The sequence below is a fragment of the Helianthus annuus genome, chromosome 12 (genome assembly GCF_002127325.2).
Source record: "Helianthus annuus cultivar XRQ/B chromosome 12, HanXRQr2.0-SUNRISE, whole genome shotgun sequence".
Taxonomy (NCBI): Eukaryota; Viridiplantae; Streptophyta; class Magnoliopsida; order Asterales; family Asteraceae; genus Helianthus; species Helianthus annuus.
Genome location: NC_035444.2, coordinates 89,932,118 through 89,949,982, shown reverse-complemented (window position 1 = coordinate 89,949,982; position 17,865 = coordinate 89,932,118). Strand labels below are relative to the sequence as shown.

At 37.8% G+C, this 17,865-nt stretch overlaps 1 protein-coding gene across 1 annotated transcript; it reads right to left on the bottom strand.

Annotated features, from left to right (window-relative positions):
- Nucleotides 1-1,858: 1,858 nt before the first annotated feature.
- Nucleotides 1,859-2,581, bottom strand: LOC110893192. Its single transcript, XM_022140310.1, has one exon. The coding sequence runs from the start codon at nt 2,579-2,581 to the stop codon at nt 1,859-1,861; it is 723 nt and encodes a 240-aa protein (XP_021996002.1).
- Between the last annotated feature and the right edge of the window lie 15,284 nt (nt 2,582-17,865).

Genomic DNA, 17,865 nt, shown 5'->3' with positions numbered 1-17,865 from the left:
TTTGACCGTTTTAAAACGGTAACATTCTTTAAAAAAAAAAAAAATAAGTAAAACCTTTCAACCATTTATCTTTTTATATCTCCATTTTAAACAATTTTACACACACCAATCTACATCTTTTAAACTCATTTCACACAATTTTTATATCTTTCTCAAATGGAATTCCCTACGGATTCGACGTTTCCGATGTCTAGCGACATCGATACCGAGTCGTCTTCCGACAACGAGACGCTAAAGTATTTTGTGTCGGTGTATAACGAGCTTGATGCCGAGCCATCCCGCCCAAAGAAGAAGATGGTCGACCGTGATCGTATACGTGCCAACGAAGTTTTGATGAACGATTATTTTGTGAAAAATCCGCTCTACAATGCCGAAACGTTTAGAGATCGGTTTCGTTTACCCAAAGAATTATTTTTAAAGATTGTTGAAGACATCGAAGCAAGCGAGGAATGGTTTCAAGAAGGTTACGATGCGAGGGGCAAAGCAAGTTTCACGCCGATACAAAAATGCACGCCCGCCATTCGCCAACTAGCGACAGGTAACCCTCCCGATCAATATGATGAATACCTAGCTATGTCGGAAAGAACTTCACGTGAATGTTTGCAATTTTTTTGCAACGCGGTCATTTAGTTGTATGCTAAAGAGTTTTTACGTAAACCGACGAACCACGACATCTCACGTATTTACGCCGCACACGAGGCTAGATGGCGATGGGGAGACATCAAAAGACCAACCATCATACTAGAAGCGGTGGCATCGAATGATTTATGGATTTGGCATTCGTATTTCGCTGTTCCAGGTTCAAACAACGACATCAATGTGTTGCACACGTCGCTGTTGTTCCAAAGTGTAACGGATGGTACCGCACCTTCCTCTCCTTTCTATGTTAACGGTCGACATTACAGACGAGGCTTTTATCTTGTGGATGGTATCTACCCATCTTGGTCTGTTTTTGTGAAAGCTCCCTAATTTCCTGTCGAGACTAAAGAAAAGGCGTTCAAAAAATTGCAAGAATCGGCAAGAAAAGATGTTGAGAGGGCATTTGGTGTTTTAAAGGGTAGATGGGGTATACTACACCGACAGGTTCGTGCGACGAGCAAGAAATCAATACATAGCATAGTGTATGCATGTATCTTATTGCACAATATGCTGATCAAAGAAGACGGACGTGCAATATCCCCGAATTGGGTGTCGGATCCTCATACACAAGTTCAAGTTCCACAAGATATCCATCTACAATTGCGTAACGAAGAAACTCACTTTCGGTTAAGATTCGATTTAATCGAACTAGTAGGTTCTCTAGGTTTGGAGTTTGACGATTCGGACGAGGAGTAGGTTTTTTTTTTTTTTTTTTTTTTTAAATTGTATGTTTCTAGTATGTTAAATTGAAGTAGTATGTTTTAAATTTAATGAAATTTTTAATTTTAGTGTGTTATTGTTAATTTCTAATTTAAAATAAAAAATTAAAAAAAATTAGTGAAATTTATAATTTTGTTTTAAAATAAAATTAAAAATTTCTAATTTTAAAATGAAAATTAAAAAAATTTGGGAGTGATAGAATTCCATCACTAGTGATACCACCCCGCCTACATTTCTATCACTAGTGATAGAATATTGGGTGATGACATGACATGATTTGATTGGATTGGATAGTGGGAGTGATAGAAACTATCACTAGTGAACCACCCCTCCTCCCCTAAGATTTGTTTTTTTCCTTCAACAACAAAACATACATGTAAATCTAATTCTGAATCCACCAAATGCTCACTTCGGTAAAACTTTTATTTTTGAAAAGTAAACTTCATTAACAAACCACCACCCCAGAAACTGGGGGGGCACCAAAAACACACAACCGAAACTACATAATTACAAATTTACACCAGTTTTCCCATGATAAACTTCTAAACTTCGTTCTATTCTTAACCCAAAGAAACCCCAACACTTTCACCTCACTAATAACCTTCTCTATTCTAACCGAAACATTCCTGAACCTGGCTTCATTTCTCGCTTTCCAAAGACTCCAACAAGCTATGATCATTACACCTTGAAAGATAGTTTTTTCCGGCTCTTTGAGACCACACCTCACATAATACTCCACCAAATCTTGAATAGAGAAAGCATAAATATGCGGAACGCGGCACCAATTACTAACATAACTCCACACTACATTAGCCACATAGCAACCCGAAAAGAGATGGTTTACCTCGTCTTCTCCATCCTTGCAGAGACCACATGACGAATTCTGAATGCTAATGTTTCTTCTCCTCAACGCTTCGACCGTAGGAATCCTGTTAATAACCGCACGCCAAGCGAAAATGTTACATTTGGCGGGAACCCACTTACACCACTTAAATTTCGACCCGGAACTCGAACCCCTGCCTTTCATAATTGTTCTTTTAACAGCAGCCACACTGAAATCTTCTTTTCCTTCCCCAATCCAGATCCAACGATCCGATCTGTCCGACAACGAGACTGAATCCAATAAACTGAGCAGCTGAGACAATTCCTCCGGTTCAGTCCCTTGCATAGGATCTCTCTTCCACTGCCAAAGAGTATTAACTTGGTTCGAACCGATTGACATTCTTTCGCTAATTTTGCATTTTTTGACGGCTTCAATGTGGAATAAGCTCGGAAATAAATCTTTTAGAGGCTCGATGGCAGCCCAGGGATCAAGCCAAAAGAAATAGTGTCACCCCTACCCGGAATCCCCTTAAAGAAGCTTCTCAACGGTAAATAACTCACCTTCGATCTAGCTATCCAACTAACAATTTTGCTCCATGAACTTCCCCAATTTTTTTATACGGAATAAAATCCCAACTCCAGATCCCACTGTGAATGGTAGAGACAACTTTCCTCCACAGGCTATTCTCCTCTATCTTAAACCTCCAGCACCATTTCGAAATAAGAGCCATATTAATGTCTTTAAGCTTACTAAGACCAAGACCCCCACACTATTTAGGAATAGACACATTATCCCATGCGACCCAATGATTTTTTTTCTTCACTAGAACTCCCCCACAGAAAACGTCTAATCAAGCTTTCTAAATCATTTATCACTTTGCAAGGCGCCTTGTAGAGCGAAAAATAATAAGACGGGAGGCTTTCAAGAACAGACTTGATAAGCACTAGTCTTCCTCCAATGGATAAAGAGTTCGCCTTCCATTTAGACAATCTAGCTTGAAAAACATCATACACAGGTTTCTAGTTATTGACCTTACTCATATTAGCTCCAACCAAGATCCCCAAATATCGAAACGGAAGAGCTTCCGCTTTACACCCTACACTAGCTGCCTTGTCCTCCACTTCCCCTCCTTCCACCCCCAATCCAAAAAGATTAGATTTGGACAAATTTATTTTCAAACCCGAGCACATGTGAAAGACACGAAGAATTCTGACAACATTCAAAACATTCTCCGAAGACCACTCTCCCAAAATGATGGCATCATCCGCAAACAAAAGGTGAGAAACAATCGGCCCATCATTCGGAGACTCCAAACCTTTCAAGATACCTTCATCCTTCGCTTTATCAAGCAAAAGAGAAAGAGCTTCAATACCAATCAAAAACAAGAACGAGGATAACGGATTACCTTGACGCATCCCCTTTTCACACTTGAACTCAAAGGTAGGAGATCCATTAACTAAAACCGAAGACCTGGCAGACTTCAGAATCCCCCATATCCAACGACACCAAAGCTCCGGAAACCCCATTTGTTTCATAACATCCACAACGAAGGCCCAGTTTATGTTGTCGTATGCTTTCTCGAAGTTTATTTTAAGCAAAGACGCTTTCCTCTTACTCTTCTTGCACCAAGTTATCAACTCATTCACAATAAGCGGTCCGTCGAGAATAAATTTATCCTTCAAGAACGCCGATTGAGATTCCGAAATAACTTTGGAAATAACAAACTTAAGCCTATTGGCGAGAATTTTGGAGATGACTTTACTAATAATGCCCACCAGGTTGATAGGACGATAATTGTTGAGCTCCACCGGATCTTTAATTTTCGGAATGAGAGTAATGAAAGAGGAACCACATCCCACATTAATTTTGCCTTCTTTATGAAAAAAATCCAGCATATTCTTAAAGTCTTGCTAAAAAATATCCCAAAACTTCTTTATAAATTTCATAGTAAAACCATCAGGCCCAGGGACCCGGTCGTCACCACATTCGAAGACCGCATCTTTTATTTCCTTAGTAGAGAAGCCCTCGACGATAAACTTCTTATCCGCTGAAGGTAACAATTTAATGCCGCTACAAATAATAGCCGGTCTACTAGAGCACTCTTTAACAAATTTTTGCTTGAAAAAAGACATAACCTCCTTTTTGACCCTGGATGGTTTAGTCACCCAGTTCCCATTAATACTTAACCCCGGGATAGAATTCAAGGCCTTTCTTTTATTGATAACGCCATGGAAATACTTCGAGTTTTCGTCTCCATCAATAGCCCACTTGATTCTAGCTCTTTGTCTAAGATCTTCCCCTTTACTAAAACTAAGCTCCTTCAGAACTTTATTGCTCTCTTCATAAATCCACTCTTCTTCCTCCGACAAACTCCTACTTTCCATAACTTCTTCTAACTTTTCCAGCTCCTCCCTAACCCTTCTTTCCTCCTCACCTTCTTTTTTAAGGATATCGTCCCTCAAGGATTTAATTTTTGACCGAATGAAAGCAAATTTCTTATTTAAAAAAATATCCGGCTCCCCCTCGAAACTGAAACTGGCAGCCGCCATTCTAACAACATCGTCAAACCCATCTTTCTTTAGCCAAGAGTTAAAGAGCCTAAACGGTTTATGCCCATAGTTCAAGGAACATAAAGAAAACAATAACGGTCTGTGATCCGAGTGGAGATTATGCAAAGCTCTAATAGACGCCTCCGGCCACTTATTAAAAAGGTTAGGAGACACCAACACCCTGTCGATCTTACTAAGCTTTCTACCGTGATCTCTCACACAAGTGAACTAGTTCCCCACCAAATTGTACTCCATAAGATCCAAATTATGAATAAAATTATTAAAATTACTCGCACAAGCCTGTTTAAAATCGATGTTCCTTCTTTCTTCACGATACCTAACAGCATTGAAATCGCCCGCTACCAACCGCATCCCTTCTTCTAAAGCAATTTCCGCTGTGATATCATTCCACAACTCTTGTTTAGCCCTTATACTTTGGGGGGGCATAAACATTCACCACACTCAAAACTTCATTATGCCCCTTTAATCTACCCTTTATAACAATGGAATTCCTTTTTTTAACAGAGCTACTGAACTTAAAAATTCCTGGATCCCACATGCAAAGCAAACCACCCGCTGACCAACAGAACCCACAAAATCCGAACCAAACTCCCTATGCCCCCATAGTTTAGATAAATCAAAATTAACCAAGTCACTCTGTTTCGTTTCTTGCAAGACACAGAAAACTGAAATTAAAAGCTTTTTTCAACGAACGAACCCAAGAACATTTCTCTCCACCTCCCAAACCCCTGATATTTAGGGATAAAAGAATCATTGATAACCCCCATTAACTCCTTTACCCAAAACCATCTCTTTAACCAACTGGTCATGGTTCCCAAAAATCACTCCTAATTTTTCTCCAATCTGGACAATGGCAACTAATTCAGGGTCAGCGTTACCTGGATCGAAGACACCTCTGGCCGCATCAGATCCTTCAGAAGAAGATCCCACTCCCACAGATTCTTCTAGAAGTGAGTTAGCCGAGGAACTTGAAAAGGTTGCCTGCTGATTCAAGTCAATACCCCCAACTAGAATTGATATCTTGATTCCTATTGCTAGCTTCAGATAATGTTTTCCAATTCTCAATAAATCTATCTAAGTCAAACGGATCACTCTAAGATTCTCTGGGTCGTTTATTAGGCCTCTCCTCCTCAACCGGGCTTTTATTCAAATTATTAGGCCTGTCTCTACCTGGGCTTCTTAGCTTAGGCCTTCTCTTTCTTCTTTTACCAGAGTCAACAGAAGAACAGACAAAACCTCCAGATTCTCTCTCATCTTGATTGTAATCCTCGGGCCCCACGATATTAGACTGGTTTCCGGGGTTGCAACCCGTGTTCCCATGCAAGACTTCATGCGTCCCCATCTCTTCCTCTGCCCTCGCCTCTTCGTTACCCGTCGGAATCACACCTTCCACCGGATCAAGTTCCGGCGATTGAGGAGGAGACTCCTCTGTCCGGTCAACATTCTTCAACCCTACCACTCCCATACATTCCGGGATCCAGACGTCACACACCTCAGAGATCCAAACCTGATAGCTTTTATTCTTCCACTTTAAATTTATGTTTTCTTTAATCTCCTTACCGTCACCGACGAGAACACCCACGCAAGCCGATGAAAGATCATCATCATCAATAGACAGCTGAGCAAGTTTGACAACATTCCCAAACTGACTAGCAATTTCATTGAAAACCGAATTGTCCGCTAAATGAAGGGGGACCCCGAAGACATTGAACCAAGCAACTCTCTCAAACGCTAGAGTTTGACCTTCCCACATGTCCAAAACAGAGAACCATTAACTCCAGGCATCTTTCAAGAGTAAAAATTCAGAAGCTGAGTAAAAATTCCTGTGAAACCTCCATCCCACAAAACTCTGTCCAGCTTATTAAGAATGTTAATATCCACTATTCTCCCCACCAGGGCCGACCATCTTTCTCTACCTTTTCCTTTGAACAGCTCCGCAAAGGACCGACCATCTTTCTTCAAACCTAAGTTGTTTCCCCCAACCCCGTTCTGTTGAGGGAATTCTGGGATACGATTCGATTTTCCAGAAGGCCCAACTCCGATCTTAATCTTAGATGAAGCACCCTCCTCAAATAGACCGACATTCTCAACCGCAAACTTCGCAATATTAACTTTAAGAATAAACTTACCCATTTTGACACCATTCATTCTATTCTCCAATTCCTTAGCATCCTTAACGTTTTTAAAAGAGATGAACCCAAACCTTTTCCCTTCTTTATCATTCTTGCGAGCAACATAAGTACCAGATACTTCTCCGTAATACCCTAAAAACTCTGCTACCTCCCATGGAGTGCATCCAAACGGAAGATTGGTCATGTAGTACTTTGTAATATTGTCTTTCCTTTGCTCTTTACTCCCACGTTTAGAATTCCTTTTCGACGACACGTCCTTCCATTCCTCCTCCATCTTGTCTCTCCCCACCATACAACCAGACAAAATGCTAACCAACCCTAAGTAGCAAATGGAATATAGCAGAAAACAACTAGTAGGAAAAGTAAAATCTAGGTTACAACCATGTGCAGACCGATTAAACTCCGACCACTAGCTAGATTGTGCCTTCATCGTCGAGCCGCTTAGACGGAGGCTAGGGTTCGGCAGAGAGAGAACAAGGAAAAAAACATGTGACTTTGATGAAGATAAACATGATGTAACTTGACAAGTTTAAGTCGTTTAGCTTATAAACTGACTCATTAACCTATTTTTTTTTGTTTTAATAACAATATCATTCCACACGAAAAAGGGCAATTACAAAGCAATGGCATGTAGTCGGGCAACAAGTTGCACAGCCACCCCTTTTGAATAGAAAAACCAATTCTACTAAATACAAAGTTTGAAACCTTTAGCGACGAAGAATTACCATTAACGACTTTTTGAATTCGATTCAAAAGTCGCACAACGTTAGGAGCGAGACAACCAAAGGTATCAAACGCAAACGGGACAAACACATGTTGATTCTCATGTTTTGCCACTTTGCTTGCCTCTGCCTTGAGCACCACTTGCCCTACGACAAAGCCCTTGTCCTTGAGCTCGACAAAGGGGGAGACTCCAGTTAGATCTACACAAGCGTGTTTCCCCCCTTCCCATCCAAACACAAGGATGTTCGCCGGGTGTAAAGTGGACCTCCCCTCTAAAGGGTCAGTCAGGAAATTTACTGGAGCCTCCTTTTTGGCAGAGATCCCGGCCCGCTTAAGAACATCACATAACACATCTCTCACCCAATCATGCCGATATTTAAACCCCGGTAGGTCTTTACAGTGGATCGCGTGCTCGCCGAAAGAATCCAAACACGCTTTACGGCATACCGGACATGGCTCGTCAACTGGGAACAAAGAAATTATTAGTCGGTATCTAAGGATAGCATGGTATTCCACAGCCGACATGTGTTGCCCTAAGCCTTCAATAGGTGCGACAGACAGAAAATCCTGAGCATGTGGGGCACGTAGACATTCAAACACATCTCTTTGCCGAGGGGATAAAACAAATTTCTCTTCAAACCTCTTGACAATTTCGCCATATAAGGCATTCGCCAAAATTTTCTGGGATTTAGGAGGGGCGGTGTCTTTAATGTAGAAACCGCCAATATCAAGGTCGGGAAGAGAACTATGCAAAAGGTCCAACGCACTCCTGTAATCGGAGTCTAAAACATCCACACCACATTCTCGGAGTATGTGGTCTTGTAAACCCCAATATTGGGCCCTTGAAGCCACGAAAGCATATGAAGAGGCATCCTCGGCCGTACAAATCCCTAAGCCTCCGAACCGGGTCGAGAGAGTAGCCAACCTCCACTGGAGATCTCCAAAAAAGGCACCCCCACAAACAACAATATCCTCTAATGCTCCCCGGAGGCCTTCATCAAAAACAGAGACAGCTCCCCCGACCAAAGAAGGTTGACACGTTCGAAGACCAAACAGTAATTTAGCAACACCCATTCAAGAACGAAGCAAGAGGAGCTTGCTCTGAGGGTCCCGTAGGCGTTTAAGGCACCTCATCAGCTCGACGGCATAGTTCGCTCTTTTAAGAGCCATACTATTAATAAACTCTGCATTACGACTAACGGCACCCCCAGGAGTTTCACACCCCGCACCGGCCTCCCAATCCCCCGAGGGAATAAGCCCTCCTGAACCTTTACACCATTGTAGGTTGGCCAGAAAACTTCAGTTTTCTTTATATTAAGTTGAAGCCCTAAGGAAGGACCCTCAGCTCTGATGATATCTAAAGCATTAGCCACTTGGGTGGCATCTCCAATAAATGTACATATATAAGGGCACACAGAGTGGAGATAAGGAAACTTGTGGGTGTGCGGCCCCATTGGGGAACACCATCCCTTGTGCGGCCGTGAAAATTTGGTGAGAATATTTGGGGGGCTTCCCTAATTGCTTCCTCAAGTTGGTGATTCTCATTCACACAAGTAAACACACGCATCTTCGAGTGTGTATGAATCCTTGTGATTTGTTATGGTTTTTGTTGAACCCTCTAATTTTTAAAGTTTGGTGAGTCAGTGTACATGAGGAGGTGGCGCTCAAGTGTGGGGATCTTTGATGTGTTTGAAATAACACATGGTATTCTATGCTAAATTCCCCATATTTGTAGTTGTTTTATTGCAAATTCACTTTAGTGCATATAGTGTCTGTAGTCGTTTTTGTAGTGTCTAAATCTTTGTATAGGTCGTGTATTTGTTAGTGTTTAAGTTAGGACAGAGTTTATACAAGAAGTAATCCAATCGAATGAATCATTTGACAGGAATGTTAGTCGTATGAGTCTCTAAACTTATGGCCCTTTCATTTGTAAGGCTCAGTCGGATGGCTCATTCTTTTGAAAGTCCAGTCGACTGGATGTTGTCTATAAAAGGACATGCTGATCCGACTAAATCTAACTTTTGCCATTCGTCTACTTTTTCAGATTTGTCACGTGTAACGAAACTCTGTTATGTGACACACTGAATGTGAACTGACTCCATATTGAACTACTGAATTTGACACACTGAAGGTGACTAACTGAATATGTGTTATATATGTATTGTTTGATATATACATATAAACTGAATATTCTTGTTGTCCCACTGAGTAAACCCCGGCGTACATTTTCCTTCTTATGTACTTTAGGTTTTCAAAAATGGTTGGGAAGACTTGGATGTATGGCTCGAGGAAATAAAGAAGCACATGGATTTTCATAAAAGTTTAAAATGTTTTGTACAATATTTTGACTTCTTCGAAATATGTAAAGTTTTATAATTTATGGAATGATGTTCTAACCTTTAAAGTACTATACAAGTAACACATCAGCTGTTATAGCTTTTATGGGTTAAGGTGTAACAGTTACGGTATTAGAGCCTATGCTCTATCCCGCCGAAAAACTTTTTCTAAAAATAAAACCTGTGCGGTAATGGGCAACCTTCGAGCTACGGTTATGTCCTCTAGGTAGACCTTAAATTTCGTCCTTTCGAGGACGAAATTTCTTTTAAGGGGGTATAATTATAATAACCGAAATATTTTTTTATGCTTTTATTTATTTATTACTTTATTGTGGACAATATCTTTGCTTGTATTACTGATTCTGCTCGTAGTATATGTGAAAAACGAAGAATTCAAGGTGATTAATAGGAAAACGTAAGATTAAGATCCGTTTCAGGGAATTTCAAGCGGTATCAGAGAATTAGGCTCGATTCTACGAAGATATTGATTGTGTGAAATTGGACAGAATTTGCAAGAATTTAGGACGAGAATGACTAGAAATTGATGAAAACCCATTAGTGTATATTCGAAACTGTTTTGGACCTAATCGAATTGTATTTTGTGGTTGTTTTGTGAAATTGACCGTTGATTGTGTTTAGAAACAGTTAAACAGTAAAAACGAACCATAATTTCACCTAAATCAACTAAAAATGTTGAAATTCGATTTTTTGGTGTGAATAGTTGTGTTTAAAAGTGTGTTGTACCCAGTAACAGTTCTTTAATCGTAAGGATTATTTGGTTGAAAATTTTAATTGATTAAAACCAGAATTTACCACATGTCAAATGATTGAAGTCATCCGTTTAAACCCCAAATGATTGAACCATTCGTTTAATTGTTCAACCGACTCAAGCTCTCATTAGTTTAAAGTCAATCTATGCGTCATCCATTTGACCCGAACTCATTCATTTGAACCAAAACCTCAAAAGTCAATCAAATCATTCATTCGGTTTACTAAAGCTTCATCCATTTGACTCCTTCATCTGATTGAACTGTAATCAAATATTTTAACAAGGGTTTGAAAATTTTCATCATGTCTGATTTCTGTGCACACGTGGCTTAGCAACTGGTATCGCTGCAGGAATTAACCTCGACAACGAAATGGGTGCAAATAATAAAGCACTTAAGCTTATGCATTTAGAAGATTATCCAGGTTGGAAGGACCGGTTTGTGAAGTATAATTATGGGTTAGAAACTAACTTGTGGATATCTATTGAAGAGGATTATGTTAGACCGCGTGCTGAAAACATAATTGATTTAAAACCAATATCCAAGATGGATGAAATTCTAAGGGTTGCTTTTGAGCGTGAGAAGAAAATGTTTAATCAGTTGCAACAAGCCTTAACAAAGAACATTCTTCATCAAATCAAACAATTTCAAACTACAATGTTAGTTTGGAATGCTTTAAGAAAAAAGGTATCTGGGAAATTCTGGAATGATTTAAGGTAAACAAAACCTGTTGAGAAAGGAGTTTGAAATATTTATGCACATGAAAAACGAAAGTTTAGATGATTTGATTACAATATATTGTCATTTTCATAGTGAAATGGATGAATATTCAATAAAAGTTCAAGATGGGGAGGCTGCAATGAAATTAGCAAACATATTACCAAATGAGTGGGATAATTTCTTACTTGTCTTATAGCAAGGTGATAAGTTTACTGATCTGGCTCTGAATGATTTTATTGGAAAACTACAGGCTTTGGAATTAGCAATGAGAAAGAAGGCAAAAATGCAAGTTCAGCCTGTACCTCAAGATCCATCATTGTATTATGGGTAAACTAATAAAAGTTCATCTAATGTATCAGGGCCTAAGATACACAATGCATTCTTTTCTGGGCAGAGTCAGAATGTTCAAGATAATGGTGGAACTAGTTTTACTAGTATCAACAGGCAAAGTGAATCTTCAACACCATTTTTACGATTTGTTAACCAACATTGTTGTTGATCGCAAGACAAACCAGTCTTTAAATAAAATGGCAATTAATTTCAATAAAGATGGAAAATAGTGTGCGGAATTAGAAATCAAACTTTCAAGAAACCAAAGTACAAAATTTTCAACTTTATACCACTTTGAAAAACTTACAAGTGTGGGGATCTTTGATGTGTTTGAAATAAAAAACGATATTCTATGCTAAATTCCCCACATTTGTAGTTGTTTTATTGCAAATTCACTTTAGTGTATATAGTGTCTATAGTCATTTTCGTAGTGTTTAAATCTTTGTATAGTGTGTTAGTGTTTAAGTTAAGACAGAGTTTATACAACATGTAATCCAATAGAATGAATCATTTGACGGGAATGTTAGTCGTACGAGTCTTTAAACTTATGGCCCTTTTATTTGTAAGGCTCAGTCGGATGGCTCATTCTTTTGAAAGTCCAGTTGACTGGATGTTGCCTATAAAAGGACATGCTGATCCGACTAAATCTAACTTCTGCCATTTGTCTACTTTTTCAGATTTATCACGTGTAACGAAACTCTGCTATGTGACATACTGAATGTGAACTGACTCCGTATTGAACTACTGAATTTGACACACTGAAGGTGACTAACTGAATATGTGTTATATATGTATTGTTTGATATATACATATAAACTGTATATTGTTGTTGTCCCACTGAGTAAACCCCGATTACTCAGGCGTACATTTTCCTTCTTATGTACTTTAGGTTTTCAAAAATGGCTGGGAAGACTTGGATGTATGGCTCGATGGAATAAAGACACCCATGGATTTTCATAAAAGTTTAAAATGTTTTGTACAATATTTTGACTTCTTCGAAATATGTAAAGTTTTACAATTTATGGAATGATGTTCTGACCTTTAAGGTGTTGTATAAGTGATACATCAGCCGTTATGGATTAAGGTATTACAGTTATGGTATTAGAGCCTAGGCTCTATCCTGTCGAAAAACCTTTTTCTCAAAATAAAACCTGTGCGGTGATGGGCAAACTTTGAGCTACCATTATGTCCTCTAGGTAGACGTTAAATTCCGAGGACAAAATTTCTTTTAAGGGGGGTATAATTATAGTACCCGAAATATTTTTTTATTCTTTTATTTATTTATTTATTTATAACATCATTGTGTACAATATCTTAGCTTGTATTACGGATTCTGCTCGTTGTATATGTGAAAAACGTAGAATTATGAAAACGTATGATCAAGATCTGTTTAAGGGAATTTCAAGTGGTATCAGAGCGTTAGGCTCGATTCTACGAAGATATTGTGTGAAATTGGACAGAATTTGCAAGAATTTGAGACGAGAATGACTAGAATTTGATGAAAATCCATTAGTGTTTATTCGAAACTGTTTTGGACCTATTCGAATTGTATTTCGTGGTTGTTTTATGAAATTGACCATTAATTGTGTTTGGAAAAAATTAAACAATAAAAACGAACCATAATTTCACCTAAATCAACTAAAAATGTTGAAATTCGATTTTCTAGTGTGAATAGTTGTGTTCAGAAGTGTGTTGTACCCAGTAGCCGTTCTTCAATCGTAAGGCTCATTCGGTTGAAAATTTTAATTGATTAAAACCAGAATTTGCCACATGTCAAATGATTGAAGTCATCCGTTTAAACCCCAAATGATTGAACCATTCGTTTAATTGTTCAACCGACTCAAGCTCTCATTAGTTTAAAGTCAATCTATGCGTCATCCATTTGACCTGAACTCATTCATTTGAACCAAAACCTCAAAAGTCAATCAAATCATTCATTCGGTTTACTAAAGCTTCATCCATTTGACTCCTTCATCTGATTGAACTCAAATCAAATATTTTAACAAGTGTTTGAAAATTTTCATCATGTCTGATTTCTGTGCACACGTGGCTTAGCAACTGGTATAGCAGCAGGAATTAACCTCGACAACGAAATGGGTGCAAATAATAAAGCACTTAAGCTTATGCATTTAGAAGATTATCCAGGTTGGAAGGACCGGTTTGAGAAGTATAATTATGGGTTAGAAACTAACTTGTGGATATCTATTGAAGAGGATTATGTTAGACCGCGTGCTGAAAACATAATTGATTTAAAACCAATATCCAAGATGGATGAAATTCTAAGGGTTGCTTTTGAGCGTGAGAAGAAAATGTTTAATCAGTTGCAACAAGCCTTAACAAAGAACATTCTTCATCAATTCAAACAATTTCAAACTACAATGTTAGTTTGGAATGCTTTAAGAAAAAAGGTATCTGGGAAATTCTGAAATGATTGAAGGTAAACAAAACCTGTTGAGAAAGGAGGTTGAAATATTTATGCACATGAAAAATGAAAGTTTAGATGATTTGATTACAATATATTGTCATTTTCATAGTGAAATGGATGAATATTCAATAAAAGTTCAAGATGGGGAGGCTGCAATGAAATTAGCAAACATATTACCAAATGAGTGGGATAGTTTCTTACTTGTCTTATAGCAAAGTGATAAGTTTACTGATCTGGCTCTGAATGATTTTATTGGAAAACTACAGGCTTTGGAATTAGCAATGAGAAAGAAGGCAAAAATGCAGGTTCAGCCTATACCTCAAGATCCATCATTGTATTATGGGTAAATTAATAAAAGTTCATCTAATGTATCTGGGCCTAAGATACACAATGCATTCTTTTCTGGGCAGAGTCAGAATGTTCAAGATAATGGTGGAACTAGTTTTACTAACATCATCAGGCAAAGTGAATCTTCAACACCATTTTTACAATTTGTTAACCAACATGGTTGTTGATCGCAAGACAAACCAGTCTTTTAATAAAATGGCAATTGATTTCAATAAAGATGGAAAATAGTGTGCGGAATTAGAAATCAAACTTTCAAGAAACCAAAGTACAAAATTTTCAACTTTATACAACTTTGAAAAACTTACAAGTGTGGGGATCTTTGATGTGTTTGAAATAAAAAACGATATTCTATGCTAAATTCCCCATATTTGTAGTTGTTTTATTGCAAATTCACTTTAGTGTATATAGTGTCTATAGTCATTTTCGTAGTGTTTAAATCTTTGTATAGTGTGTTAGTGTTTAAGTTAAGACAGAGTTTATACAACATGTAATCCAATCGAATGAATCATTTGACAGGAATGTTAGTCGTATGAGTCTTTAAACTTATGGCCTTTTTATTTATAAGGCTCAGTCGGATGGCTCATTCTTTTGAAAGTCCAGTCGACTGGATGTTGTCTATAAAAGGACATGCTGATCCGACTAAATCTAACTTTTGCCATTCGTCTACTTTTTCAGATTTGTCACGTGTAATGAAACTCTGTTATGTGACATATGTGACAACCCTCACTAAACCAGGTATCCGTACGACTTAATTAATAATTAATTACTGCTTAATTACTGTGCTTACCTGAAATTGTGGATAAACTGCTACTTGAATGTTGATACGTGTACATACTTGCATCATACTCTATTTACTGTCACTACATTATTTACATCCTGAACCTTAGTGACAAACATGATGCACAAAAGCACAGTAGCACTATAAACGGATAACCTATTGAACATGCTGATAAAGCCAGCATCAGGCAGATATTGCCTCTAAGGCCTGTATGAGCCAGAAATAGTTACTACACTAGTGGTGAGTGTAGGGATACAAGGGTTGTAGAACTGCGTCTCTAGGAATAAGTTACAATGACTGGATGTGCCTAAGACATACACTAAGCACAAAATTCAGCACTTTAATAAACAATTTAGCTTTTAGCTAACTAATAAAGTGCCAGAACATGAGAAAAATATTACTAGACACTTTCCAAAGTGTCGGGATTGAGTTGTGTCACTAAAAATAACAACGACACTTTAAAGCTTTGTTTAACGCTTTAACGGATTACTATCCAACCGAACAACCGGACTATACCCGGAACATGAAAATATTGTTAATAACATTATTTGTCTTTTCTGAGCCAGTTAGGATCCCTGAATACCCTAACACCCACAGTAAAGCACAACACACTACTAACCGGGTTAATCACTTAACTAACCTAACTTAACTTAACTATAAACTAACTAATTAGTTAGATTTGAACCAAGACCCCCCCCCCCCCCTTAACCAACCGTCCCCAAGAGGGGGGACATACCTTGTACCCTCTTGATTATTTTATTAAACTTGCTCCATATCTAGAAAGCATAAAAACCTATGGACCATGACCTTAACATTGCCTATAAGTAACAAGCTATGTACACTTGATCATTCATCACATTTCACCACACAAAAACTCTCTCTTTCCCTCTATAAGCTCTCGGCCGAGATCCCCCTATACACCCATCAATTTTTCGAGCTTTGATCTTCACATTCCAAGTCCATTCAAGCGCCAAGGATCACGTATAAGGAGGCTTGGTGCATTCGGAACGCGAAGGACCTCGCTCTATTGCTTTTATCCTCTCATTTTGTGTCTAGATTCTTCCCTAGCCTCGAGCTAGTAGTAAGTTACTTGAATCACCTTCTCGAACTATTTTGAAGTGGTTAAAATGATTTGTAACGGTTAAAACTCGTAGCCTTACAAGATGAAGCATAAAAGTCTACTAAAAACACTAAAAATGATGGTTAAAAGCTTGTTTGTTGTGTAAATCTTGTAGTATTTGATTTGTGTAGTTATTTAGACCCGATCTATGTTGTGGTAGCTCGGATCATCGTTTAACCCGGGTTGGTCATGATCATGGATCATGACATAAGGTTGTTTTGGAAAGTAACGAGGGTTAAAGGATGAAACTCTACCACACACGAATCACGAACTTGTGTAAAAGCGATTTTTATTATGAAATAGTGTTTAAAACTAGTAGATCTACGGATCTACAAGCGGTATTTTCAAAGAACCAAGTATCAAAGAAATCGTGTTTTCCAAAGACGGATCTTACACCAACAAGAATGATTTTTAGAACACACAAGTGTGTAAACACTTGTGTAGCACAAAGTTTCGACAAAATAACTATTTTTGTAAAAGATGACGAGAAGTTGTAAAGACGGAATTTCTCTAAAAACGGGGTTTTTACGAAATCGGATTGATTTATATAAAGATCCGCTAAAAGTAATGGGATTTACTTCATAATTTTAGAAAACTACAAGTTCATGTGATTTATGCGACTTACATATTTATTTACTAGTTTGTTGTTTTGGACGTTGTTTTGATTGAATGAGAAAATGGTTGATTTGATTTATAAAAGAAAATGATACGCTTGAAAGCGTGGCCACCTCCAGTTACAGAGGAAACTCTGGCGAAATTTTTCCAAAAACCTAACACTTAGAATATTTTCACTATAAGTGTTAGAAATCCTTTTCGACATGTTTTCAAAATATAAGTTTCGCCACGACTTTATTTACAAAATATCGGGGGTGGGATTTTCACAAAATTAAACGTGATAAATATATATTTAGTAAATATATTTTTCACAACCTTACTTGTCACTTATTTGTGAAGATACATAAATATTATTTTTAGGGTAAAAATAATATTATCAAATGTTAACGAATCCAAAATAATACGAACGCTTTCACGATAAGTTACACCGGTAATTATTGTTACCACTCGATCATTAAAACGTAACTTACGCATTTAAAGAAATAATTATGAACGCGTATTTTTGTCAAGGTATTATTTTGGGAAAATTATGTGAGATAAAAATATAATATTTTTGAGAAAAATATGTATATTTTGGAGTTAGAAATAAAATATATTTTAAGTGAGACTTAATAATATATTTCGAACACACATGTATTATATCCCCCATCCTTGGGAAGGAAAATGATTACCAAGTATATACAGAATGTAAACACGAAATAGTTGTCTAACTATTTCCCAAAAACTTAAACCATAAAGCTAAGGCATGGCCGTCCGTCTAATATAATTAGTACATGTAGGTCATCGCACAGCTGCTTGATTTGGAGGTATACTTGGTAG